Source organism: Vigna angularis, chromosome 10 (assembly GCF_016808095.1).
Source record: "Vigna angularis cultivar LongXiaoDou No.4 chromosome 10, ASM1680809v1, whole genome shotgun sequence".
NCBI classification, from domain to species: Eukaryota; Viridiplantae; Streptophyta; class Magnoliopsida; order Fabales; family Fabaceae; genus Vigna; species Vigna angularis.
Genome location: NC_068979.1, coordinates 30,782,833 through 30,799,014, shown reverse-complemented (window position 1 = coordinate 30,799,014; position 16,182 = coordinate 30,782,833). Strand labels below are relative to the sequence as shown.

The 16,182-nt window shown below is 37.7% G+C and overlaps 3 protein-coding genes across 12 annotated transcripts; all 3 read left to right on the top strand.

Moving 5' to 3' along the window:
• Window positions 1–4,685, top strand: LOC108335930 (uncharacterized). Of its 2 annotated transcripts, XR_008245508.1 has the most exons (2): window positions 1–3,399; window positions 4,495–4,685. XR_008245508.1 is itself a non-coding variant. In XM_017572158.2 (1 exon), exon 1 carries the CDS (start codon window positions 214–216, stop codon window positions 3,292–3,294), a length of 3,081 nt encoding a protein of 1,026 aa, XP_017427647.1. In that variant the 5' UTR covers window positions 1–213; the 3' UTR covers window positions 3,295–3,502. The 2 variants fall into 2 exon arrangements, 1 of the variants encoding a protein (XP_017427647.1); XM_017572158.2 differs by lacking the exon at window positions 4,495–4,685 and having other exon boundaries at window positions 1–3,502.
• A 4,297-nt stretch (window positions 4,686–8,982) lies between these two features.
• Window positions 8,983–12,569, top strand: LOC108336002 (protein MOS2). Of its 9 annotated transcripts, none has more exons than XM_052869048.1 (4): window positions 8,983–10,568; window positions 10,805–10,873; window positions 11,691–11,898; window positions 12,255–12,569. In XM_052869048.1, the coding sequence occupies exon 1, from the start codon at window positions 9,096–9,098 to the stop codon at window positions 10,509–10,511; it is 1,416 nt and encodes a 471-aa protein (XP_052725008.1). In that variant the 5' UTR covers window positions 8,983–9,095; the 3' UTR covers window positions 10,512–10,568; window positions 10,805–10,873; window positions 11,691–11,898; window positions 12,255–12,569. The 9 variants fall into 9 exon arrangements, with proteins under 9 accessions (XP_052725008.1, XP_017427766.1, XP_052725011.1 ...); XM_052869052.1 differs by having other exon boundaries at window positions 8,984–10,568; window positions 10,788–10,873; window positions 11,788–11,898; XM_017572277.2 differs by lacking the exon at window positions 11,691–11,898.
• A 907-nt stretch (window positions 12,570–13,476) lies between these two features.
• Window positions 13,477–15,813, top strand: LOC108335319 (pentatricopeptide repeat-containing protein At2g35030, mitochondrial). Its single transcript, XM_017571309.2, has one exon. It carries the CDS (start codon window positions 13,757–13,759, stop codon window positions 15,605–15,607), a length of 1,851 nt encoding a protein of 616 aa, XP_017426798.1. The 5' UTR covers window positions 13,477–13,756; the 3' UTR covers window positions 15,608–15,813.
• Window positions 15,814–16,182: the final 369 nt, after the last annotated feature.

Genomic DNA, 16,182 nt, shown 5'->3' with positions numbered 1-16,182 from the left:
TGAAGATACAATAGTTTATGTTTGAATAAAAATATGTAGTCCTTCTTCTTTGTCTTGAAATTGCTTTTTAGGGTTTATCAGATATTGGCGGCATGTTTGGATTGACGTCGTTTTACGGCAAACGCGCGTTATACCGAAGCCGCTGTCTCTAACTTCTGCGTCCTTTTACCAGTTTTTATTTTCTTTTCTTGAAGTGCTTCTTCAGATTCGAAAATGGAGGAGGGAAGTTCCGATGGCAATTGCGACCGCGATCGAATCCGCAACATCTGCATCCTCGCCCACGTCGACCATGGCAAGACCACCCTCGCCGACCACCTAATTGCGGCTGCGGGCGGCGGCGTCGTTCACCCGAAGCTCGCCGGGCGTGTCCGCTTCATGGACTACCTTGACGAGGAGCAGCGGCGCGCCATCACCATGAAGAGCTCCTCCATCCTCCTACGCTACCGCGGCCACGCGGTGAACCTCATCGACTCCCCTGGTCACATCGACTTCTGCAGCGAGGTCTCCACGGCGGCGCGCCTCAGCGACGGTGCGCTCCTCCTGGTCGACGCCGTGGAGGGCGTCCACATTCAGACACACGCCGTCCTCCGCCAGTGCTGGATCGAGCGCCTCACCCCTTGCCTCGTTCTCAACAAGCTCGATCGCTTGATCACCGAACTCAAACTCACTCCCTCCGAAGCTTACACACGCCTATTGCGAATCGTGCACGAGGTCAACGGAATAGTCAGCGCTTACAAATCAGAAAAATACCTCTCCGACGTCGATTCTCTACTCGCCGGCACCGGAACCATCGGCAGCACTGGTGAGACTCTGGAGGATTACGACGATAACGAGGACGTTTTTCAGCCGCAGAAGGGGAATGTTATATTCGCTTGCGCCTTAGACGGTTGGGGATTTGGGATTCGTGAGTTTGCGGAGATATACGCGTCCAAGCTTGGTGCAAGTGTGAATGCGTTGTTGAGAGCGTTGTGGGGACCTAGGTATTTTAACCCTAAGACGAAGATGATTGTGGGGAAGAAAGGTGCTGGTGCTAATAAGAAACCTATGTTTGTTCAGTTTGTGTTGGAACCCTTGTGGCAGGTTTATCAGGGGGCGTTGGAAGGGGACAAGGGGCTGGTGGAGAAGGTTATTAGATCGTTTAGTTTGTCGGTGCCACCGCGCGAGCTGCAGAATAAGGATGTGAAGGTCGTGCTGCAGGCTGTTATGAGCCGGTGGCTTCCGCTGTCGGACGCGGTTTTGTCGATGGTGGTTAGGTGTCTGCCGAACCCGGTTGCGGCACAGGCGTTTCGGATATCGAGGTTGATTCCGAAAAGGGAGGTTGTTGGGGATGTGGTGGAGGAGCGCGTGGTGGAGGAGGCGGAGATGGTGAGGAAGGCAGTGGAAGGGTGTGACTGTGGGGATGAGGTTCCTTGTGTGGCTTTCGTGTCGAAGATGTTTGCTTTGCCGGTTAAGATGGTGCCCGGACAGAGGGGGGAGGTTGGCAATGGCTATGGTGACGAAGGGGAGGGTGATTCCGATGAGTGTTTTCTGGCTTTTGCTAGGATTTTTAGTGGGGTTTTGTATGCGGGGCAGAGAGTTTTTGTGCTTTCTCCATTGTATGATCCGTTGAAAGGAGAATCGATGCAGAAGCATATACAGGAGGCTGAGTTGAAATCGTTGTATTTGATGATGGGACAAGGGTTGAAAGTTGTGACATCTGCCAAGGCAGGAAATATTGTTGCCATTGGAGGTCTTGGGCAGCATATATTGAAGAGTGCTACTCTTTCTTCCACTAGGAATTGTTGGCCTTTTTCGAGTATGGCATTCCAAGTTGCCCCGACTTTGAGAGTAGCGATTGAGCCGTCCGACCCTGCTGATGTGGGTGCGTTGCTCAGGGGCTTGAGGCTTCTCAATCGAGCAGATCCGTTTGTTGAGGTCACAGTGTCTTCTAGGGGAGAGCATGTTCTTGCTGCTGCTGGAGAAGTTCATCTTGAGAGGTGCGTAAAGGATTTGAAGGATAGGTTTGCCAAGGTAAGCTTGGAGGTTTCTCCACCTCTTGTGTCCTACAAAGAAACCATCGAGGGAGAGGTATTGAACGTGATGGAAAATTTGAAAGTTCTTAGCAGGAGATCAGATTATGTTGAAAAAACAACACCCAATGGAAGATGTGTTGTTCGGGTGCAGGTGATGAAACTTCTACCTTCTCTGACAAAGGTGCTCGATGAAAGCTCTGATTTACTTGCAGATATCATTGGAGTAAACTCTGGGCATACATTAAAAAGTTTGGAAACCCAGAGACCAAGTATTCTTGAAAATGAAAACCCAGTTGAAGTGCTAAAAAAACGCATATTGGATGCAGTGGAGGGTGATATTTTGAGCAGGAATGAAGATGACAAGGACCATGCAGAGAAATGTAAACTGAAGTGGCTAAAGGTTTTGAGGAGGATATGGGCACTTGGACCAAGGCAGATTGGTCCTAACCTACTATTCACTCCTGATAACAAAGCAGAGAGTACCGATAACTCTGTCTTAATACGTGGTTGTTCTCATGTATCAGAGAGGTTGGGTTTTGTGGCCGATTCTAGTACCAGTGACTCTGTTGCCGAGAGGCCTTCAACTGCAAACCAAGCTCTGTACATGGACGCTGAACATCTTGAGAGTAGTGTAATATCTGGGTTCCAGCTGGCCACTTCAGCCGGACCCTTGTGCGAGGAACCTATGTGGGGTTTGGCATTTGTTGTTGAGGCTCGCATATCTCCATTTTCAGGGCATGGTGATGAATCTGAAACGCCCCAGCAATCTGAGCAGTATGGCATCTTTGCAGGGCAGGTAATAGCAACTGTCAAAGATGCATGTAGAGCAGCTGTGCTTCAGAATAAGCCACGGCTTGTAGAAGCAATGTACTTCTGTGAATTGAATACACCTACTGAATATTTGGGTCCTATGTATGCTGTACTTTCCCGGAGAAGGGCCCGAATTTTGAAGGAAGAGATGCAAGAAGGTTCCCCTTTCTTCACTGTCCATGCATATGTTCCTGTTTCTGAGAGCTTTGGTTTTGCGGATGAGCTTAGAAGGTGGACTTCTGGTGCTGCAAGTGCACTTCTTGTCCTTAGCCACTGGGAAGCACTTTCTGAGGATCCTTTCTTTGTACCTAAAACAGAAGAGGAAATTGAAGAGTTTGGAGATGGTTCTAGTGTTCTTCCAAACACCGCAAGAAAGTTAATTGATGCTGTCAGGCGTCGCAAGGGCCTTCCTGTGGAGGAAAAGGTTGTGCAGCATGGAACCAAGCAGAGGACACTGGCTCGTAAAGTCTGAGGCATCTCGTTACAGTTGTCTCCTTAGCTGTTACGAGAACATCTAGTTGTGGAATATGTGTAACTCATACTTCATGTACTGTACCGTTAGGAACAATTTTTCATTGTGAGTTTATTTATTTGTAGCTTCACCAAAATTTTGTTACATAGAATACAATCAAATTCATGATGATTTTATATTTTGAGTAAAATATAATGTTCCATTTCAATGTATGTATGATTTGGCTTTTCTTATGTTCTGGAAAATGGAATTTGACTTCAGATCGGTAGCAATATACTGGCTGTGGTGTTATATTCATTTACCATGCATCTGTTTCACTCATCTGACAATCAATTCCTAAGCCTTTGAAGGCACAAATTGACCACTTTACATTCTTTTCATCTCCACCTTTTCGTCATTATTATTTTTTTTTTCTTGCGGTGATTTCTTTCTAAATTGCCATGGTTCAAAAGTATCAAATGTCAAAACTGTACTGTCATAGTTGATTGCTTTATGAAGACTATTCAGACAATGAGTATTAATTAAGTTCATTGACAAATTTATATTTCCATGGTTCACAAGTATTAAAGGAGTGAGGTGATCAAATAGCAAACAATGCATAATTTTTGTGAAACATGTAAGTTTTATTAAGCTTTTGTGGTGTAGTGTTCCAATTTCCCTGAAAACTTTATTTCAGTATCCTTCACAATTCAGAAGCTTTCAGCAGTCAAGCATATCTATGTTTTATGGTAGTTTTAAACCACTTCTGCAGGTTAGAGAGGGAAGAAAGCGCAAATTCATTCTAGCCTATGTATCAAGAGATAAGATGCGTGTAGCCTATCTTGTTATTGTTCTGCTTTATGGTTATTTCTCGGTCTGGTGAATATTATTTGCTCCTTTCTAGTTTCAGCTTTAGTCTTGTACATTTGATGTGTCTAAAATGTGAAGTATCAGATAGCACAGGAATAGATATTAATGATGTATTTATTTGTTGAGTGAATATGTTTTGCTACTTTTTGTTTGATTAATATACTTATCCCATTACTTGTATGTTGAGTTGAAAGTACGGATCCTACTCCGATCTTGCTAGTTCCATCAAGGATCAAATTGGTTGGCATGATTTGGTAAACCCGGGTGCATTGTGGTAGTGAGGAATGGTGTAATATTGTTTTGTATTGCATTGTGTATTTTGTTTACTGAATTGAGTTTGCCACTTGCCAGTGCCAAATGTTGCCATGGACATGTGGATGCAACACTGATATTAAAGCATGTATTTTGAAGGGTGTCTTTTGAATCTAATTTGTACGAGACTTCAAGCTGGTGGGAGTCTCTTCAATCCACAGGAGGGAACTCAAACTCCAGCTTCCTGATTCATTTCCTAATCTTCAACTCTTTATCAGGTTCAGGTTCATTTAATTGGTGAAACTGGGGATGGAGACAACTTTATTTGATTATTTGAATCATGTGTGTTGTTGGTTGTATTCTGATTCCAAGTTGTCATCTCTGAGCCTGAGAGCCGAAGAGAATGCTACTTTAGGATGATAGTATATAGAAAGTATTTGGTCAAGAATAGGTGTCAGGTCACTTTCCTTCCTCATGTTCAACATGTGTTTAAGAAGTGTAAGAGTCAATGTGTGTGTGAAAAGCTCTACAGTGAAACATTCATCAGAAGCACATGTTGGCCTACCTAACATTCTCAATTTGATATTGATGGGAACTAAACAAGTTAATCTGATTAATACACTTATGTATCTGCACTAACATACATAATTGAGAAGTTTCATATGTTAAAGTTGTTGAATTAAAAAATGTCAATCTTAGTCCTTTTTTGTTCCATGTATAGAAGTAAAAGTCTATAATGTACATGATAAGAAGATTTTCTTCACTGACTGTCCTAAGAAGTCTAAAAAATACAAATTCTATTATTTGAACCTTAGTAGAAGAATAGTTAATTATGGTACTTGTTTCATTGTTAATTTTGGAAAGATTATTTACTTAGTATGACAATATACTTTATAGACAAATTTTAAGAAAGACATATTGTTAGGACCTGGAGGGTTTATGAAAGGAGAAAGATAGTAGAGAAATAAAGATGAGTACTTAACTGTTGAGCAGTTAAGGGGGCGGGAAAAGGTCTATAAAAAGGACCTCTTTTGTAGTTACGAAGGGACAATTTTTACTTTTGAGTTTGTAGACCGGTTCAAACCTGGTGAAGGAGGTTAAGCTCCTGGATTTTCCTAGTTGTATTCTTGAGTGCGAGTGAATTAGAAAGTTAGGATTCTTACCTAGATTCCTAACACATATTGTCTAAATTCAACTATTTGGATGTTAAGTAAAAATAAAAATAACATTTAATGTTGCATAAAATATATTTAATAGATGCAACGACATTTAAAAGAGTTGAAGGTCCTCAACAACCCAAAACAGAAGTATATAAAACAATTCAAGGAGAGAGACTATATTGTATAGTGCAAAACTCTATTTAGTTTTTTTTTTTTCATTCTCAAAAGCTTAATAGAGAACATGGTTTATGTTCATGTAATAAACTAAAATACAATATACAAATATTATATTCGTCAATAGAAAATGTTTTTCTCAAGTAAGCAACTATGTGATTTTTTATCACTAATAAAGGAGCTCTTTGATAAAGAATACTCATTATCATTATTAATCCAAAGTGATTATTATTCAAATAATACTTAACTAAACCTAATTAAGCTAAATATGATTTGTGAAAATAATAATTGATTAAGTCATAAGCTACTTGAAGAAAACAAATACTTGAATGGGCTTGCTCAAAAGTTATACAAATCACTGGAAATGGACGAGTCTTCCTATGTGATTAGTATGGAAAACTAGATGATCCCATCATACGTCAGTTCATCCAAATATGACATGTTCTCAAGTAGACTCCAAGCCTAAATCCTTGTCATCCAGCGTGCTACACGAGGATTGTTTTCATCGTAAGTGAGCAGCACATGCCACCTTCCCATCCTAGGGAAATGCTCATAAATACAACTCTATGAAAAATTACTTAAAGTTTTGTATAAATTGGAAAAATATATGAAATCAAAATGCAAGAGAAATATGTACCTGTAAAAGAGTTGAATATCCAACCATTTTGCTTCATCTCTGTAAAGTTGCCATCCTAAGCTACTTGCACATATGGACAATTGCAACAACGACCCAAGCATATCTGTCACATGCATGCAAGTCTTTGAACATCATCAAGTATGATACACATATGAGGGTGTCATTCTTATTTGTGAAAATAGTGCATCCAATTAGATGCAATAAGTATGCTAATGTCACACACTCCTAGTGTTGCAGCTCACAACACTCATTATAGACATCCTTTAACCAACTCAACCTAACTCTATGACTATGTGCTTGTGTCATCTTAGCTCCAATCCTAACGCAGTCTACACCTTAAAAGTCTATAATAACATTCCGAGCTTCTCTAAAACCAACGGCTCAATCTCACAAAATTGTCCTATAATAGGTAAGTGAAGTAGTGACGACACATCATCTAATGTGACAGTCGTCTCACCCATCAGGATATGGAAATTATTTGTCTCAAAATGTTATTTGTCAGCAAACACCAATATCAATACTTTGTCAGCATAGTCGTACGAAATACCAACTAAGGGCATTAGAACAGAATTCAACACAAAAGATTAAATTGTCTTATGACATGGTCTAAATTTATTTAATTTTTCTCATGAGAGATCAAGTTGATTTCCCCTTCATCCCACACAACAACAAAATATATAGAAAATAATTGAAACTACTCATTACCAATTAAAATTCATGTTTTGTACTAACCCAGTCCTGCCAATAAGGCATGGTACCTCTTGGAAATCCACCTACTTCCTCTTGTTATTAAGTAACATCCTTCTGCTTAACAGCATGCTCCTATTCTTGAGTAACATCATGCTCTTTGTGAACATCAACATCAGTTTCTTGAGTCCGTCATCTACAAGTTGATGTTATCTTTCACCCTATGTTAAACTCTCACCATAATAAATAAATGCACCTCGTGTTCCTGCTATGTTTGTGACAACCAAAATATACAAACAAAAAAAATATATTAAAAAATCAAATATACAAACAACAAAAAGTAATACAATATTTAAATATTTTAAGAAATATATAAACAATTAAATATAATAAAAAAGAATTTTAAAAAAGCAAAATATAACAAAAAAAAATTAATAAACCTAAAAGAAATTTGAAACACATACATATAGAAAAAAAACAAAATAACAAAAAAATATATAACTGGAATTCGAAAACCTTCCAGGTTTAAGCGAATTTTAAAATTTGATACAGGTTTAATCGGCATTCGAAATCCGTTTAAGCCTTCATTAACTTTCGAAAGGTGGCGAAACATTAACTAGATTTCGAATACCGACAAAGACCTCGCGAATTTTAAATGCTCGCGTTCCAGATCAACGAAATTCAAACATGCACATAAACTACTAATTCAAACAATGTTACGCTAACTATACCACAATCATAACCTAGTAACTAATAACGTAACATCCTTTGGAGCATCATGGTTATCATGATCATCACTGCTTGTACCTCCATCATGAATATCCCCATCACGAACCCATCATCATGAATATCCCCATCATGAACACACCATCATAAATATTCCTATCATGGTCACCACCATGAGCATCTCCACTCCATGACCTCCATCATGAACGAATTCATCATACTCTTATACCTTACTTTACCACACCTATAATTTCCTCATATAAACCCGCTCGAGTTGTCCCGCCTTCACGGCTAAAGGACCTGTCACACAAGGACGGGGTAAAACACATTCCCCCACATAAGGAAGGTTCGAACACCACTCCTTTTCGCACACAAGGCTAAAGAGAGTCGTTGTCCCGTATCACACGATAGATAGACTCAAGATTTACTAGATATAACAAGTAGACATATCTTTCTGCTCATCAACCACACGTTCAGGTACAACCCAACAGTCAGTAATGTTCTATCCTCAATCGAAAGTCAAACATGATCCTAAACACATTAATTATTCTCACCTTCAAAGTTTATATGTTTCATTTTTTTAATGGTCGAGTTTCTATAAGAGTATCCAATTTAATTATACTTATGTACGAAATTAATTTTCTTTGAGTTGAATATAAACATAGGATATTCTATTTATAATAAAAACCCATAAAAAGTAATTACAACTAACTAAAATAAAAAATGTAAATAAGATAAAATAAATTTAGTTTTAATTTAACTAATTCTGATAAATTTTTAAATAATATATTATATTTTTTTATTATTATTATCTAATAATAATATTTAATTATATATAATAATATATAATAATATATATAAAGATATATCTCAATATATCTTTGAAAATATCTAATCATGATATATTTTAATCTCTAGACCAACTAAAATTATATCTTCTATTTTTTTTTCAACAAAATTTTAAATTGCCAATTATTAAGTTATTTAAAAGATTCATATAATTAATAATTTTACATGTTTTATCTTTCTACACTCATATTTTAATTTTTACATTTAATAAATAAAAAATAAAAGATTCTTTTATTCTTAAAAAACGTAAAGGTAAAATAAAAAAATAACATAACAATTATTTTAACAAAAATATATATTAAAAAATATTATTTATCAAATAAAGAGTATTCCCTTATTTCTAATCGGTAAATTTTTCACGTATCTTAACTGCCACAATTGACCTTGGAAGAACCCTAATTGGTGCAGGTCTATCACCATCTTCTTCTTCTCGATTCAGTCAGATTCGTGAAAGAAGAAGTGAAACAATGAAGCTATCGTTTTCCGTCCCCTCATCGAAATCCCAATCGAAGCCCAAACCCGTCAATACCTTCGACGACACTTCCACCGCCCAAAACGACGCTGACGGATCTAAACACCTCATCACCGAATTCGATCCTTCCAAACCCGGTCCCTCCCTCGCCCCCAAAATCCTAATTCCGCCAGTCCAAAACGAATGGAAACCCTTTAAGAAGATGAAGAACCTCCACCTCCCCACCGCCGACCCTGAATCCGAACCCCTTACATTCGAAGTCCACGCCGTCGACGGCCAACCCGACTCCGACGTCTCCTATGGCCTCAACCTCCGCACCGACAAAAAGACTGAGCAAAACAACGGCAGCGCACTTCCGCCGCCGCCGCGCCGCGTTCCGGTGGAGGGCACGATGCTGCAGAAGCTGAAGGACGACATGGAGAGGCTACCGGACGATCAGGGGTTCGACGAATTCAAGGATGTTCCAGTCGAGGGTTTTGGCGCCGCGCTGCTGGCCGGGTACGGGTGGAAGGAAGGGATGGGGATTGGAAAGAACGCGAAGGACGACGTGAAGGTTAGGGAGATCAAGCGGAGAACTGCCAAGGAAGGATTGGGTTTTGTTGGTGATGCTCCTGCTGCGCTGGTTAGGAGTAGCAATGACAAGGACAAGAAAGACAAAAAGCAGAATGAGAAGAAGGAGAAAGTTGTTAGGATTGTTGGGGGAAGAGATGCTGGGAGAAAGGGTACTGTTGTGTCTAGTATTGGTGATGATTATCTTGTTTTGGAGCTATCCAGAAGTGAAGAGAAGGTGAAAGTGAAGGTGGGGGATGTTGCTGAATTGGGTTCTAAGGATGAAGAGAGGTATTTGAGGAAATTGAAGGAGTCGAAGATTCAGCGTGAGGATAGAGGGCCAAAAAGGAAGCGCGACAGGGATGAGGTGGAGAATAGAGTGGATGTTAGTCAGAGAGAGGAGAGGAAAGGGGTGGGTCGTAGGGATGTGGTTGAGGAGAAGAGAGTGGATGGTGGTAGGAGAGAAGAGAGGAGAGTGGTGGATCAGAGGAAGGTTTCTTGGCTTACTAGTCACATTCGGGTGAGGGTGATTAGCAGGGATTTGAAAGGAGGGCGGTTGTATTTGAAGAAGGGGGAGATTTTGGATGTCGTTGGACCTACCACATGTGATGTATCTATGGATGAGAGCAGGGAGATTGTTCAAGGGGTGTCCCAAGATTTTCTGGAGACGGCAATTCCGAAACGAGGGGGACCTGTGCTTGTGTTGGCTGGTAAATACAAGGGTGTATTTGGGAGTCTGGTGGAGAGGGATTTGGACCGGGAAATGGCCATTGTTAGGGATGCTGATACCCATGAGCTGCTAGATGTGAAGCTTGAACAAATTGCGGAGTATATAGGGGACCCAAGCTTGTTGGGACATTGATTCTGTTGCATCTGATTCCGCATATGGCTGTTTTCATTGAGATCAACTGATTTGCAAGTATGCATCTTTGGAATTTTTTATTTTCTTCTTCTTTAATACCCCGTGACAATTTAAAGAGGATGACCATCCATTTAAAGTTAAAACTTTTAGTTCGGATTATTGTCTTTCATTTCACATATTGATTGATATAGTACCGTATGAATACAAGATAGCTTTTGTAATAATATTAGTCTATTTGCTTTGGTTACATTGCAATAATACCTTTTGTAATGTCAGATTTCATTTTAAACCAGTTGTCCAACGTATTGTAAGTCGCATTCCAGGAATTGAGCTAGGATGTGAGACTCCTGACATGTAAAAAGGTGTGGCATCTTCTTGTATTTTACACAATTCTGATGAACTCTATCTACTTCGGGTTTGATTTATCTTAATCTTTAAAAGCTGCAGTACAAGCATCATTTGTGTCAGTTGCAGTTAGTTATATTATATTGTGACTGATCAGTGAAGAGAACCTTAGTGGGTTCTCGGGTATGTTGAATCATTGTTTGATTATTGTGAATGAAATGCTAGCAGAATTGTTTGTTTTTACTAGTTTTCTTCTCCTTCTTTTATATCAATATTAAGTGCTTATACAAAATCTTTGTCGAGTTCAAACTGGTGCTTACATGGCTTTTTGATGTTATTTTCTCGTCTAGAATCCAAATTTATTTTATATATTGTGTTTAGTATTTTATTTCTTTAAGTTTTGCTATCAACCTTTTGAATAAGCTCTTCAACGATAAAAAGCTTTTCATATAGCTAGCCGGCAAGCATCATTTATGCTTGAGTCAAAGATTTAAGGAAATAGTAACTCTGTTTGATGATTCAGATCAGTGAACATGTTGAACTAAAGTTAAGAGTAATAAAATTTTAACCATTGAGAAAATAAGTTTCGAAGCTCAAGGTGGCAACAATATAGGAGAAAATTATAAAATGATTCAGTTTTGGGTCTTGTTTACTGAAATGGGTTTGCTACTTGGTAGTATGGGTTTCAAGTTAGGAGTGTGTGCATGTGTTCTTCTACAGATTCAGTGTAATAATTTGTTTTTGGTTGATCTCATGTTATATTTGATTTGATATACTAATATTGTGTGAAGTGCTATGGATCTTGTGACTGATATTAGAGCATGAAATTTGTAGGTTGTAATATGAATAAGACTTCAAGCTCGTCGGAGTCTCTTTAAGATCAAAGTTCAGCTTGGAGAGATTCATTTTCTAATCTTAAGATGTATATCAGGTTCTGCTATGATTGAATCTACTCCGGCTCTGGGTGAAACAACCACTGCGATTGCCTTTGACCATACCTTTACCTATGCCTATATTCATATCTTCCAGTAGCAGATCCAGAGTGAGTAGTTGTTTCATTAGAGCCGGTTGATTCAGGCGATTCTGTTGATGAAAGTAGTGAATGAAGAAAGACATGGATGATTTGAGTTTAGTCCAATTGGTGATAATGAGGGATGGGGACAAATTTAATTGGTTATTTGAATGATCTATGGCATGAGTAGAGATTCTTATCTGTTTTTATTGTTGTTCTGGCCCAGAGTAATGCTACTTTAAGCCAGAGAAATCAATTGATTCTAAATTGCCTAGAGTACAGACCAGAAAAAAATATGCTAATCTGGGAAACGTATTAAACTTCTCATGTTTAGTTTGAAGCTTAAATTTTTCTATATCCCGTGAACTGATCCGGGGAAACCCCAGGTTTTGCAGAGCTGATGGCCCTACCAATTGGTGTAACCAATAGAACGTGAGCTCACATACGTCCAGAGTTAGTGGTTCAAATGGGTCAGTAAATACTCATGATTTGTGATTACTGACAAGCAATGAAGAGGTTCCTCCAAAACAATCTTGCAAAGGAATGTTCTCTTCCAAGTATTGATCAGAAATGAGGATGATTGGGTAGTTTTTAATTTCAAATGCATAGCTACAATGAGGTTGAGTTAAGATGTAATTTTTTGTGAAATCTGAAATAAATAAATAAAAATGCAAATTACGAATTTGTTTTAAATTTATACATTTTGTCGGATTTTAGAAAATGCAACATAAATCTTTCTTGATGAAAAATACAACATTTTTCAGGGATGAGAAAACTTGTAACATTGATTTACGACCATCTATTCGCATCAATGTATGAAGATACATTTATAGGTTTTGAATGTTTAGTTGATACCTTATAATAGTTTTACATCTAAAAGATTCTATTTAGACACCTCTATTTCAAATTGTATGTTTAAATACGGTTTTTATCCTTTTTTTTAGAGAATCTCAAAATAGTTTCTCAATTTTTATTTTCTTAATTATTTTCTAATTTTTTAAAAATTGATACAATTTTTGAAAATTGATACAAATTAAAGATCTCGAGTTTGTGATATTTTTATTTTTTAAAAAAACTGTTTATATATTAAGTAAATATTAATTGTTGTGCCACGTCTTATTGTCTAAATTTTAGTTATTGAAATAAAAAATATTATAAGTAATAATGTGTAAATAATTTTTTATTATGAATAATTATTTAAATTTTAAAAAATAATTACTAAAATATAAAAGAGTAAATATTTTTATATGAATAATTATTTAAATTCAATATTTCTAAAATAATAAAATTAAAAAAATATTTTTTCATTACAAATAATTATTTAAATTTAAAAAGCAATAATTAAGAGAGTAAAATTTAAAAAGTAAAAAAAGACAAGAAAAATTGTATTCTTTATATATATATGTATATATATATATATGTATATATATATATATATATATATGTATTTATAATAGTTATAGTTATATAATCATAATGTTAAATATACATATCTTAAATTTATACATAATAATTATATTACTTAAAAAACAAAAAAATCTTGCGTAGGGTCTCATTAGATTTTCTTAAAAGGCTAAGAATGGATATAAAAAGCAGAAGAGAAAGTTCCCAGTAAAATTTATTTTCAAGAAAATGTTGGTAGCAACTACTGAAGAATTGGAAAATAATCTCCAAAACAATCCAATTCTTGTTTTCATGAAACACCATAATCACCAAGTTGTCTTTCTCTATCCCCTCTGCAATCGAAGCCCAAATCAATGCTCCTCTTTGGCTAGGATAGTTTAGTCAACCGATTTTTGTTAACATGTTTCCAGAAATTGAAGGTGTTATTAATGGTTAAATAGATAAAAACATCGTTTGTTACAATAATCTAAGTTATCATTGAAACATGAAGAAGGAGTTATATCATTTACCATTCACTTTGTTGCCCCATCCCAAATCACCAAGCAGCAATGTTATTAGGTTAATATCCACGGTTGCTATCCACTCGGAAATAAAGCGCTGCAATCTCCTAATCTCTAGACTCTGCCAAAATGGCAAAATCAACAATGCACGCAAAGTGTTCGATGAAATTCCTGAAAGGGACAGTGGCCTGTGGACCACAATGATAAGTGGGTACTTGAAGTGTGGCATGATCAGGGAAGCCAGGAAGCTGTTTGATAGACTGGATGCCAAAAAGAATGTGGTCACTTGGACAGCCATGGTTAATGGGTACATCAGGCATAACCAAATTAAGGAAGCTGAGAGGTTGTTTTATGAGATGCCGGTGAGGAATGTTGTGTCTTGGAACACAATGATTGATGGGTATGCAAGGAATGGCCTCACCCAACAGGCTTTGGACTTGTTCAGGAGAATGCCGGAGAGGAATGTGGTTTCTTGGAATACACTCATTACGACTTTGGTGCAATGTGGGAGAGTTGATGATGCACAGAGGCTTTTTGATCAGATGAAGGAAAGGGATGTGGTTTCATGGACTACCATGGTTGCGGGTTTCTCAAAAAATGGGAGGGTTGAGGATGCTCGAGCACTCTTTGATCGGATGCCTGATAGGAATGTGGTTTCTTGGAATGCGATGATCACAGGCTATGCGCAAAATGGGAGGTTGGATGAGGCTCTGGATTTGTTTCAGAGAATGCCTGAGAGGAATATGCCTTCTTGGAATACCATGATCACGGGTTTCATTCAGAATGGGGAGTTAAATCGAGCAGAGAAGCTGTTTTTTGAAATGCCTGTGAAGAATGTCGTTACTTGGACCGCAATGATGACTGGGTATGTGCAACATGGGTTAAGTGAAGAAGCATTGAAGGCATTTAGCAAAATGCTGGCTGCTGATGGGTTAAAACCCAACACTGGAACTTTTGTGACCGTTTTAGGAGCTTGTAGTGATTTAGCTGGTCTTACTGAGGGACAACAAATTCATCAAATGATAAGTAAAACAAATTTTCAGGATAGCACATGTGTTGTATCAGCGCTGATAAATATGTACTCAAAATGTGGTGAGTTGCGTATGGCTAGGAAGATGTTTGACGATGGGCTATTGAGGCAAAGGGACTTGATATCTTGGAATGGTATGATTGCTGCCTATGCACATCATGGGTATGGCAAGGAGGCAATTAATTTGTTTAAGGAAATGCAAGAATTAGGTGTCCCTGCCAATGATGTCACCTTTGTTGGACTTCTCACTGCTTGTAGTCATACTGGTTTAGTTGAGGAAGGACTTAAATACTTCGATGAAATCCTGAAAAACAGATCCATACAACTTAGAGAAAATCACTATGCATGTTTGATTGATCTTTGTGGTCGGGCAGGTAGGCTGAACGAAGCTTTCAATATCATTGAGGGGCTTGGGGAGGAGGCTTCATTGACTGTTTGGGGAGCGCTCCTTGCTGGATGTAATGTACATGGAAATGCTGATATTGGGAAGCTTGTAGCAGAAAAAATTTTGAAAATTGATCCACAGAATGCTGGCACCTATTCATTACTTTCAAATATGTATGCTTCAGCAGGGAAATGGAAAGAAGCTGCCAATGTCAGAACGAAAATGAAGGACAAGGGATTAAAGAAGCAGCCAGGTTGTAGTTGGATTGAAGTTGGCAATTCAGTGCAAGTATTTGTAGTTGGTGATAAATCACATTTTCAATATGAGCTTTTGGGACATTTACTTGATGATTTACATACAAAAATGAAGAAGGACCGGGAAATGCCACGTGATGATTTATTAGTTAATGTGGAACTTTAGTAGTATGTCAAAGCTTGTATTATATGGTGGAGTTTCAACTTGAGTGGTTGACTTTGATTTGTGAGCTAGAAAAATGCTAGAAAGTGGTGACATCTGCCAAGGTAGGGATATTGTTGCCATTGGAGGTCTTGGAAAGCATATATTGAAGAGTGTGGTACTCTTTCTTCGCCCAAACAATTCTCGAAAAAATGAAATTTAAGTCTAACTAAATTTTATAAAACCAACTTGTAAGGTTATGTTACATATGCTTATATATAATAATTTAATCATATTTTTAGTAGAAGTGGAATTTCCAATACACTTTCTCACACCAAAGATTGGATACTTCAAACTTGAAACTAGATATTTCTAGGTGGTTTAATAGTGATCCGATGACACGTGACACGATAAAGTCCAACAAGCCAACTAGAATAAACTCTTATACTATCTTAGAAAGCGAACTTTTAATTCAATTCAACCTTACAAAATTAGTTGTAAAGTTAAGATTGTACTAATTTGTGTACTATAATTTGTCCATATTTCAAATCAATATGAGATCTTCAACAAAAATTATTGTCTTTATTTTAGTATGACAA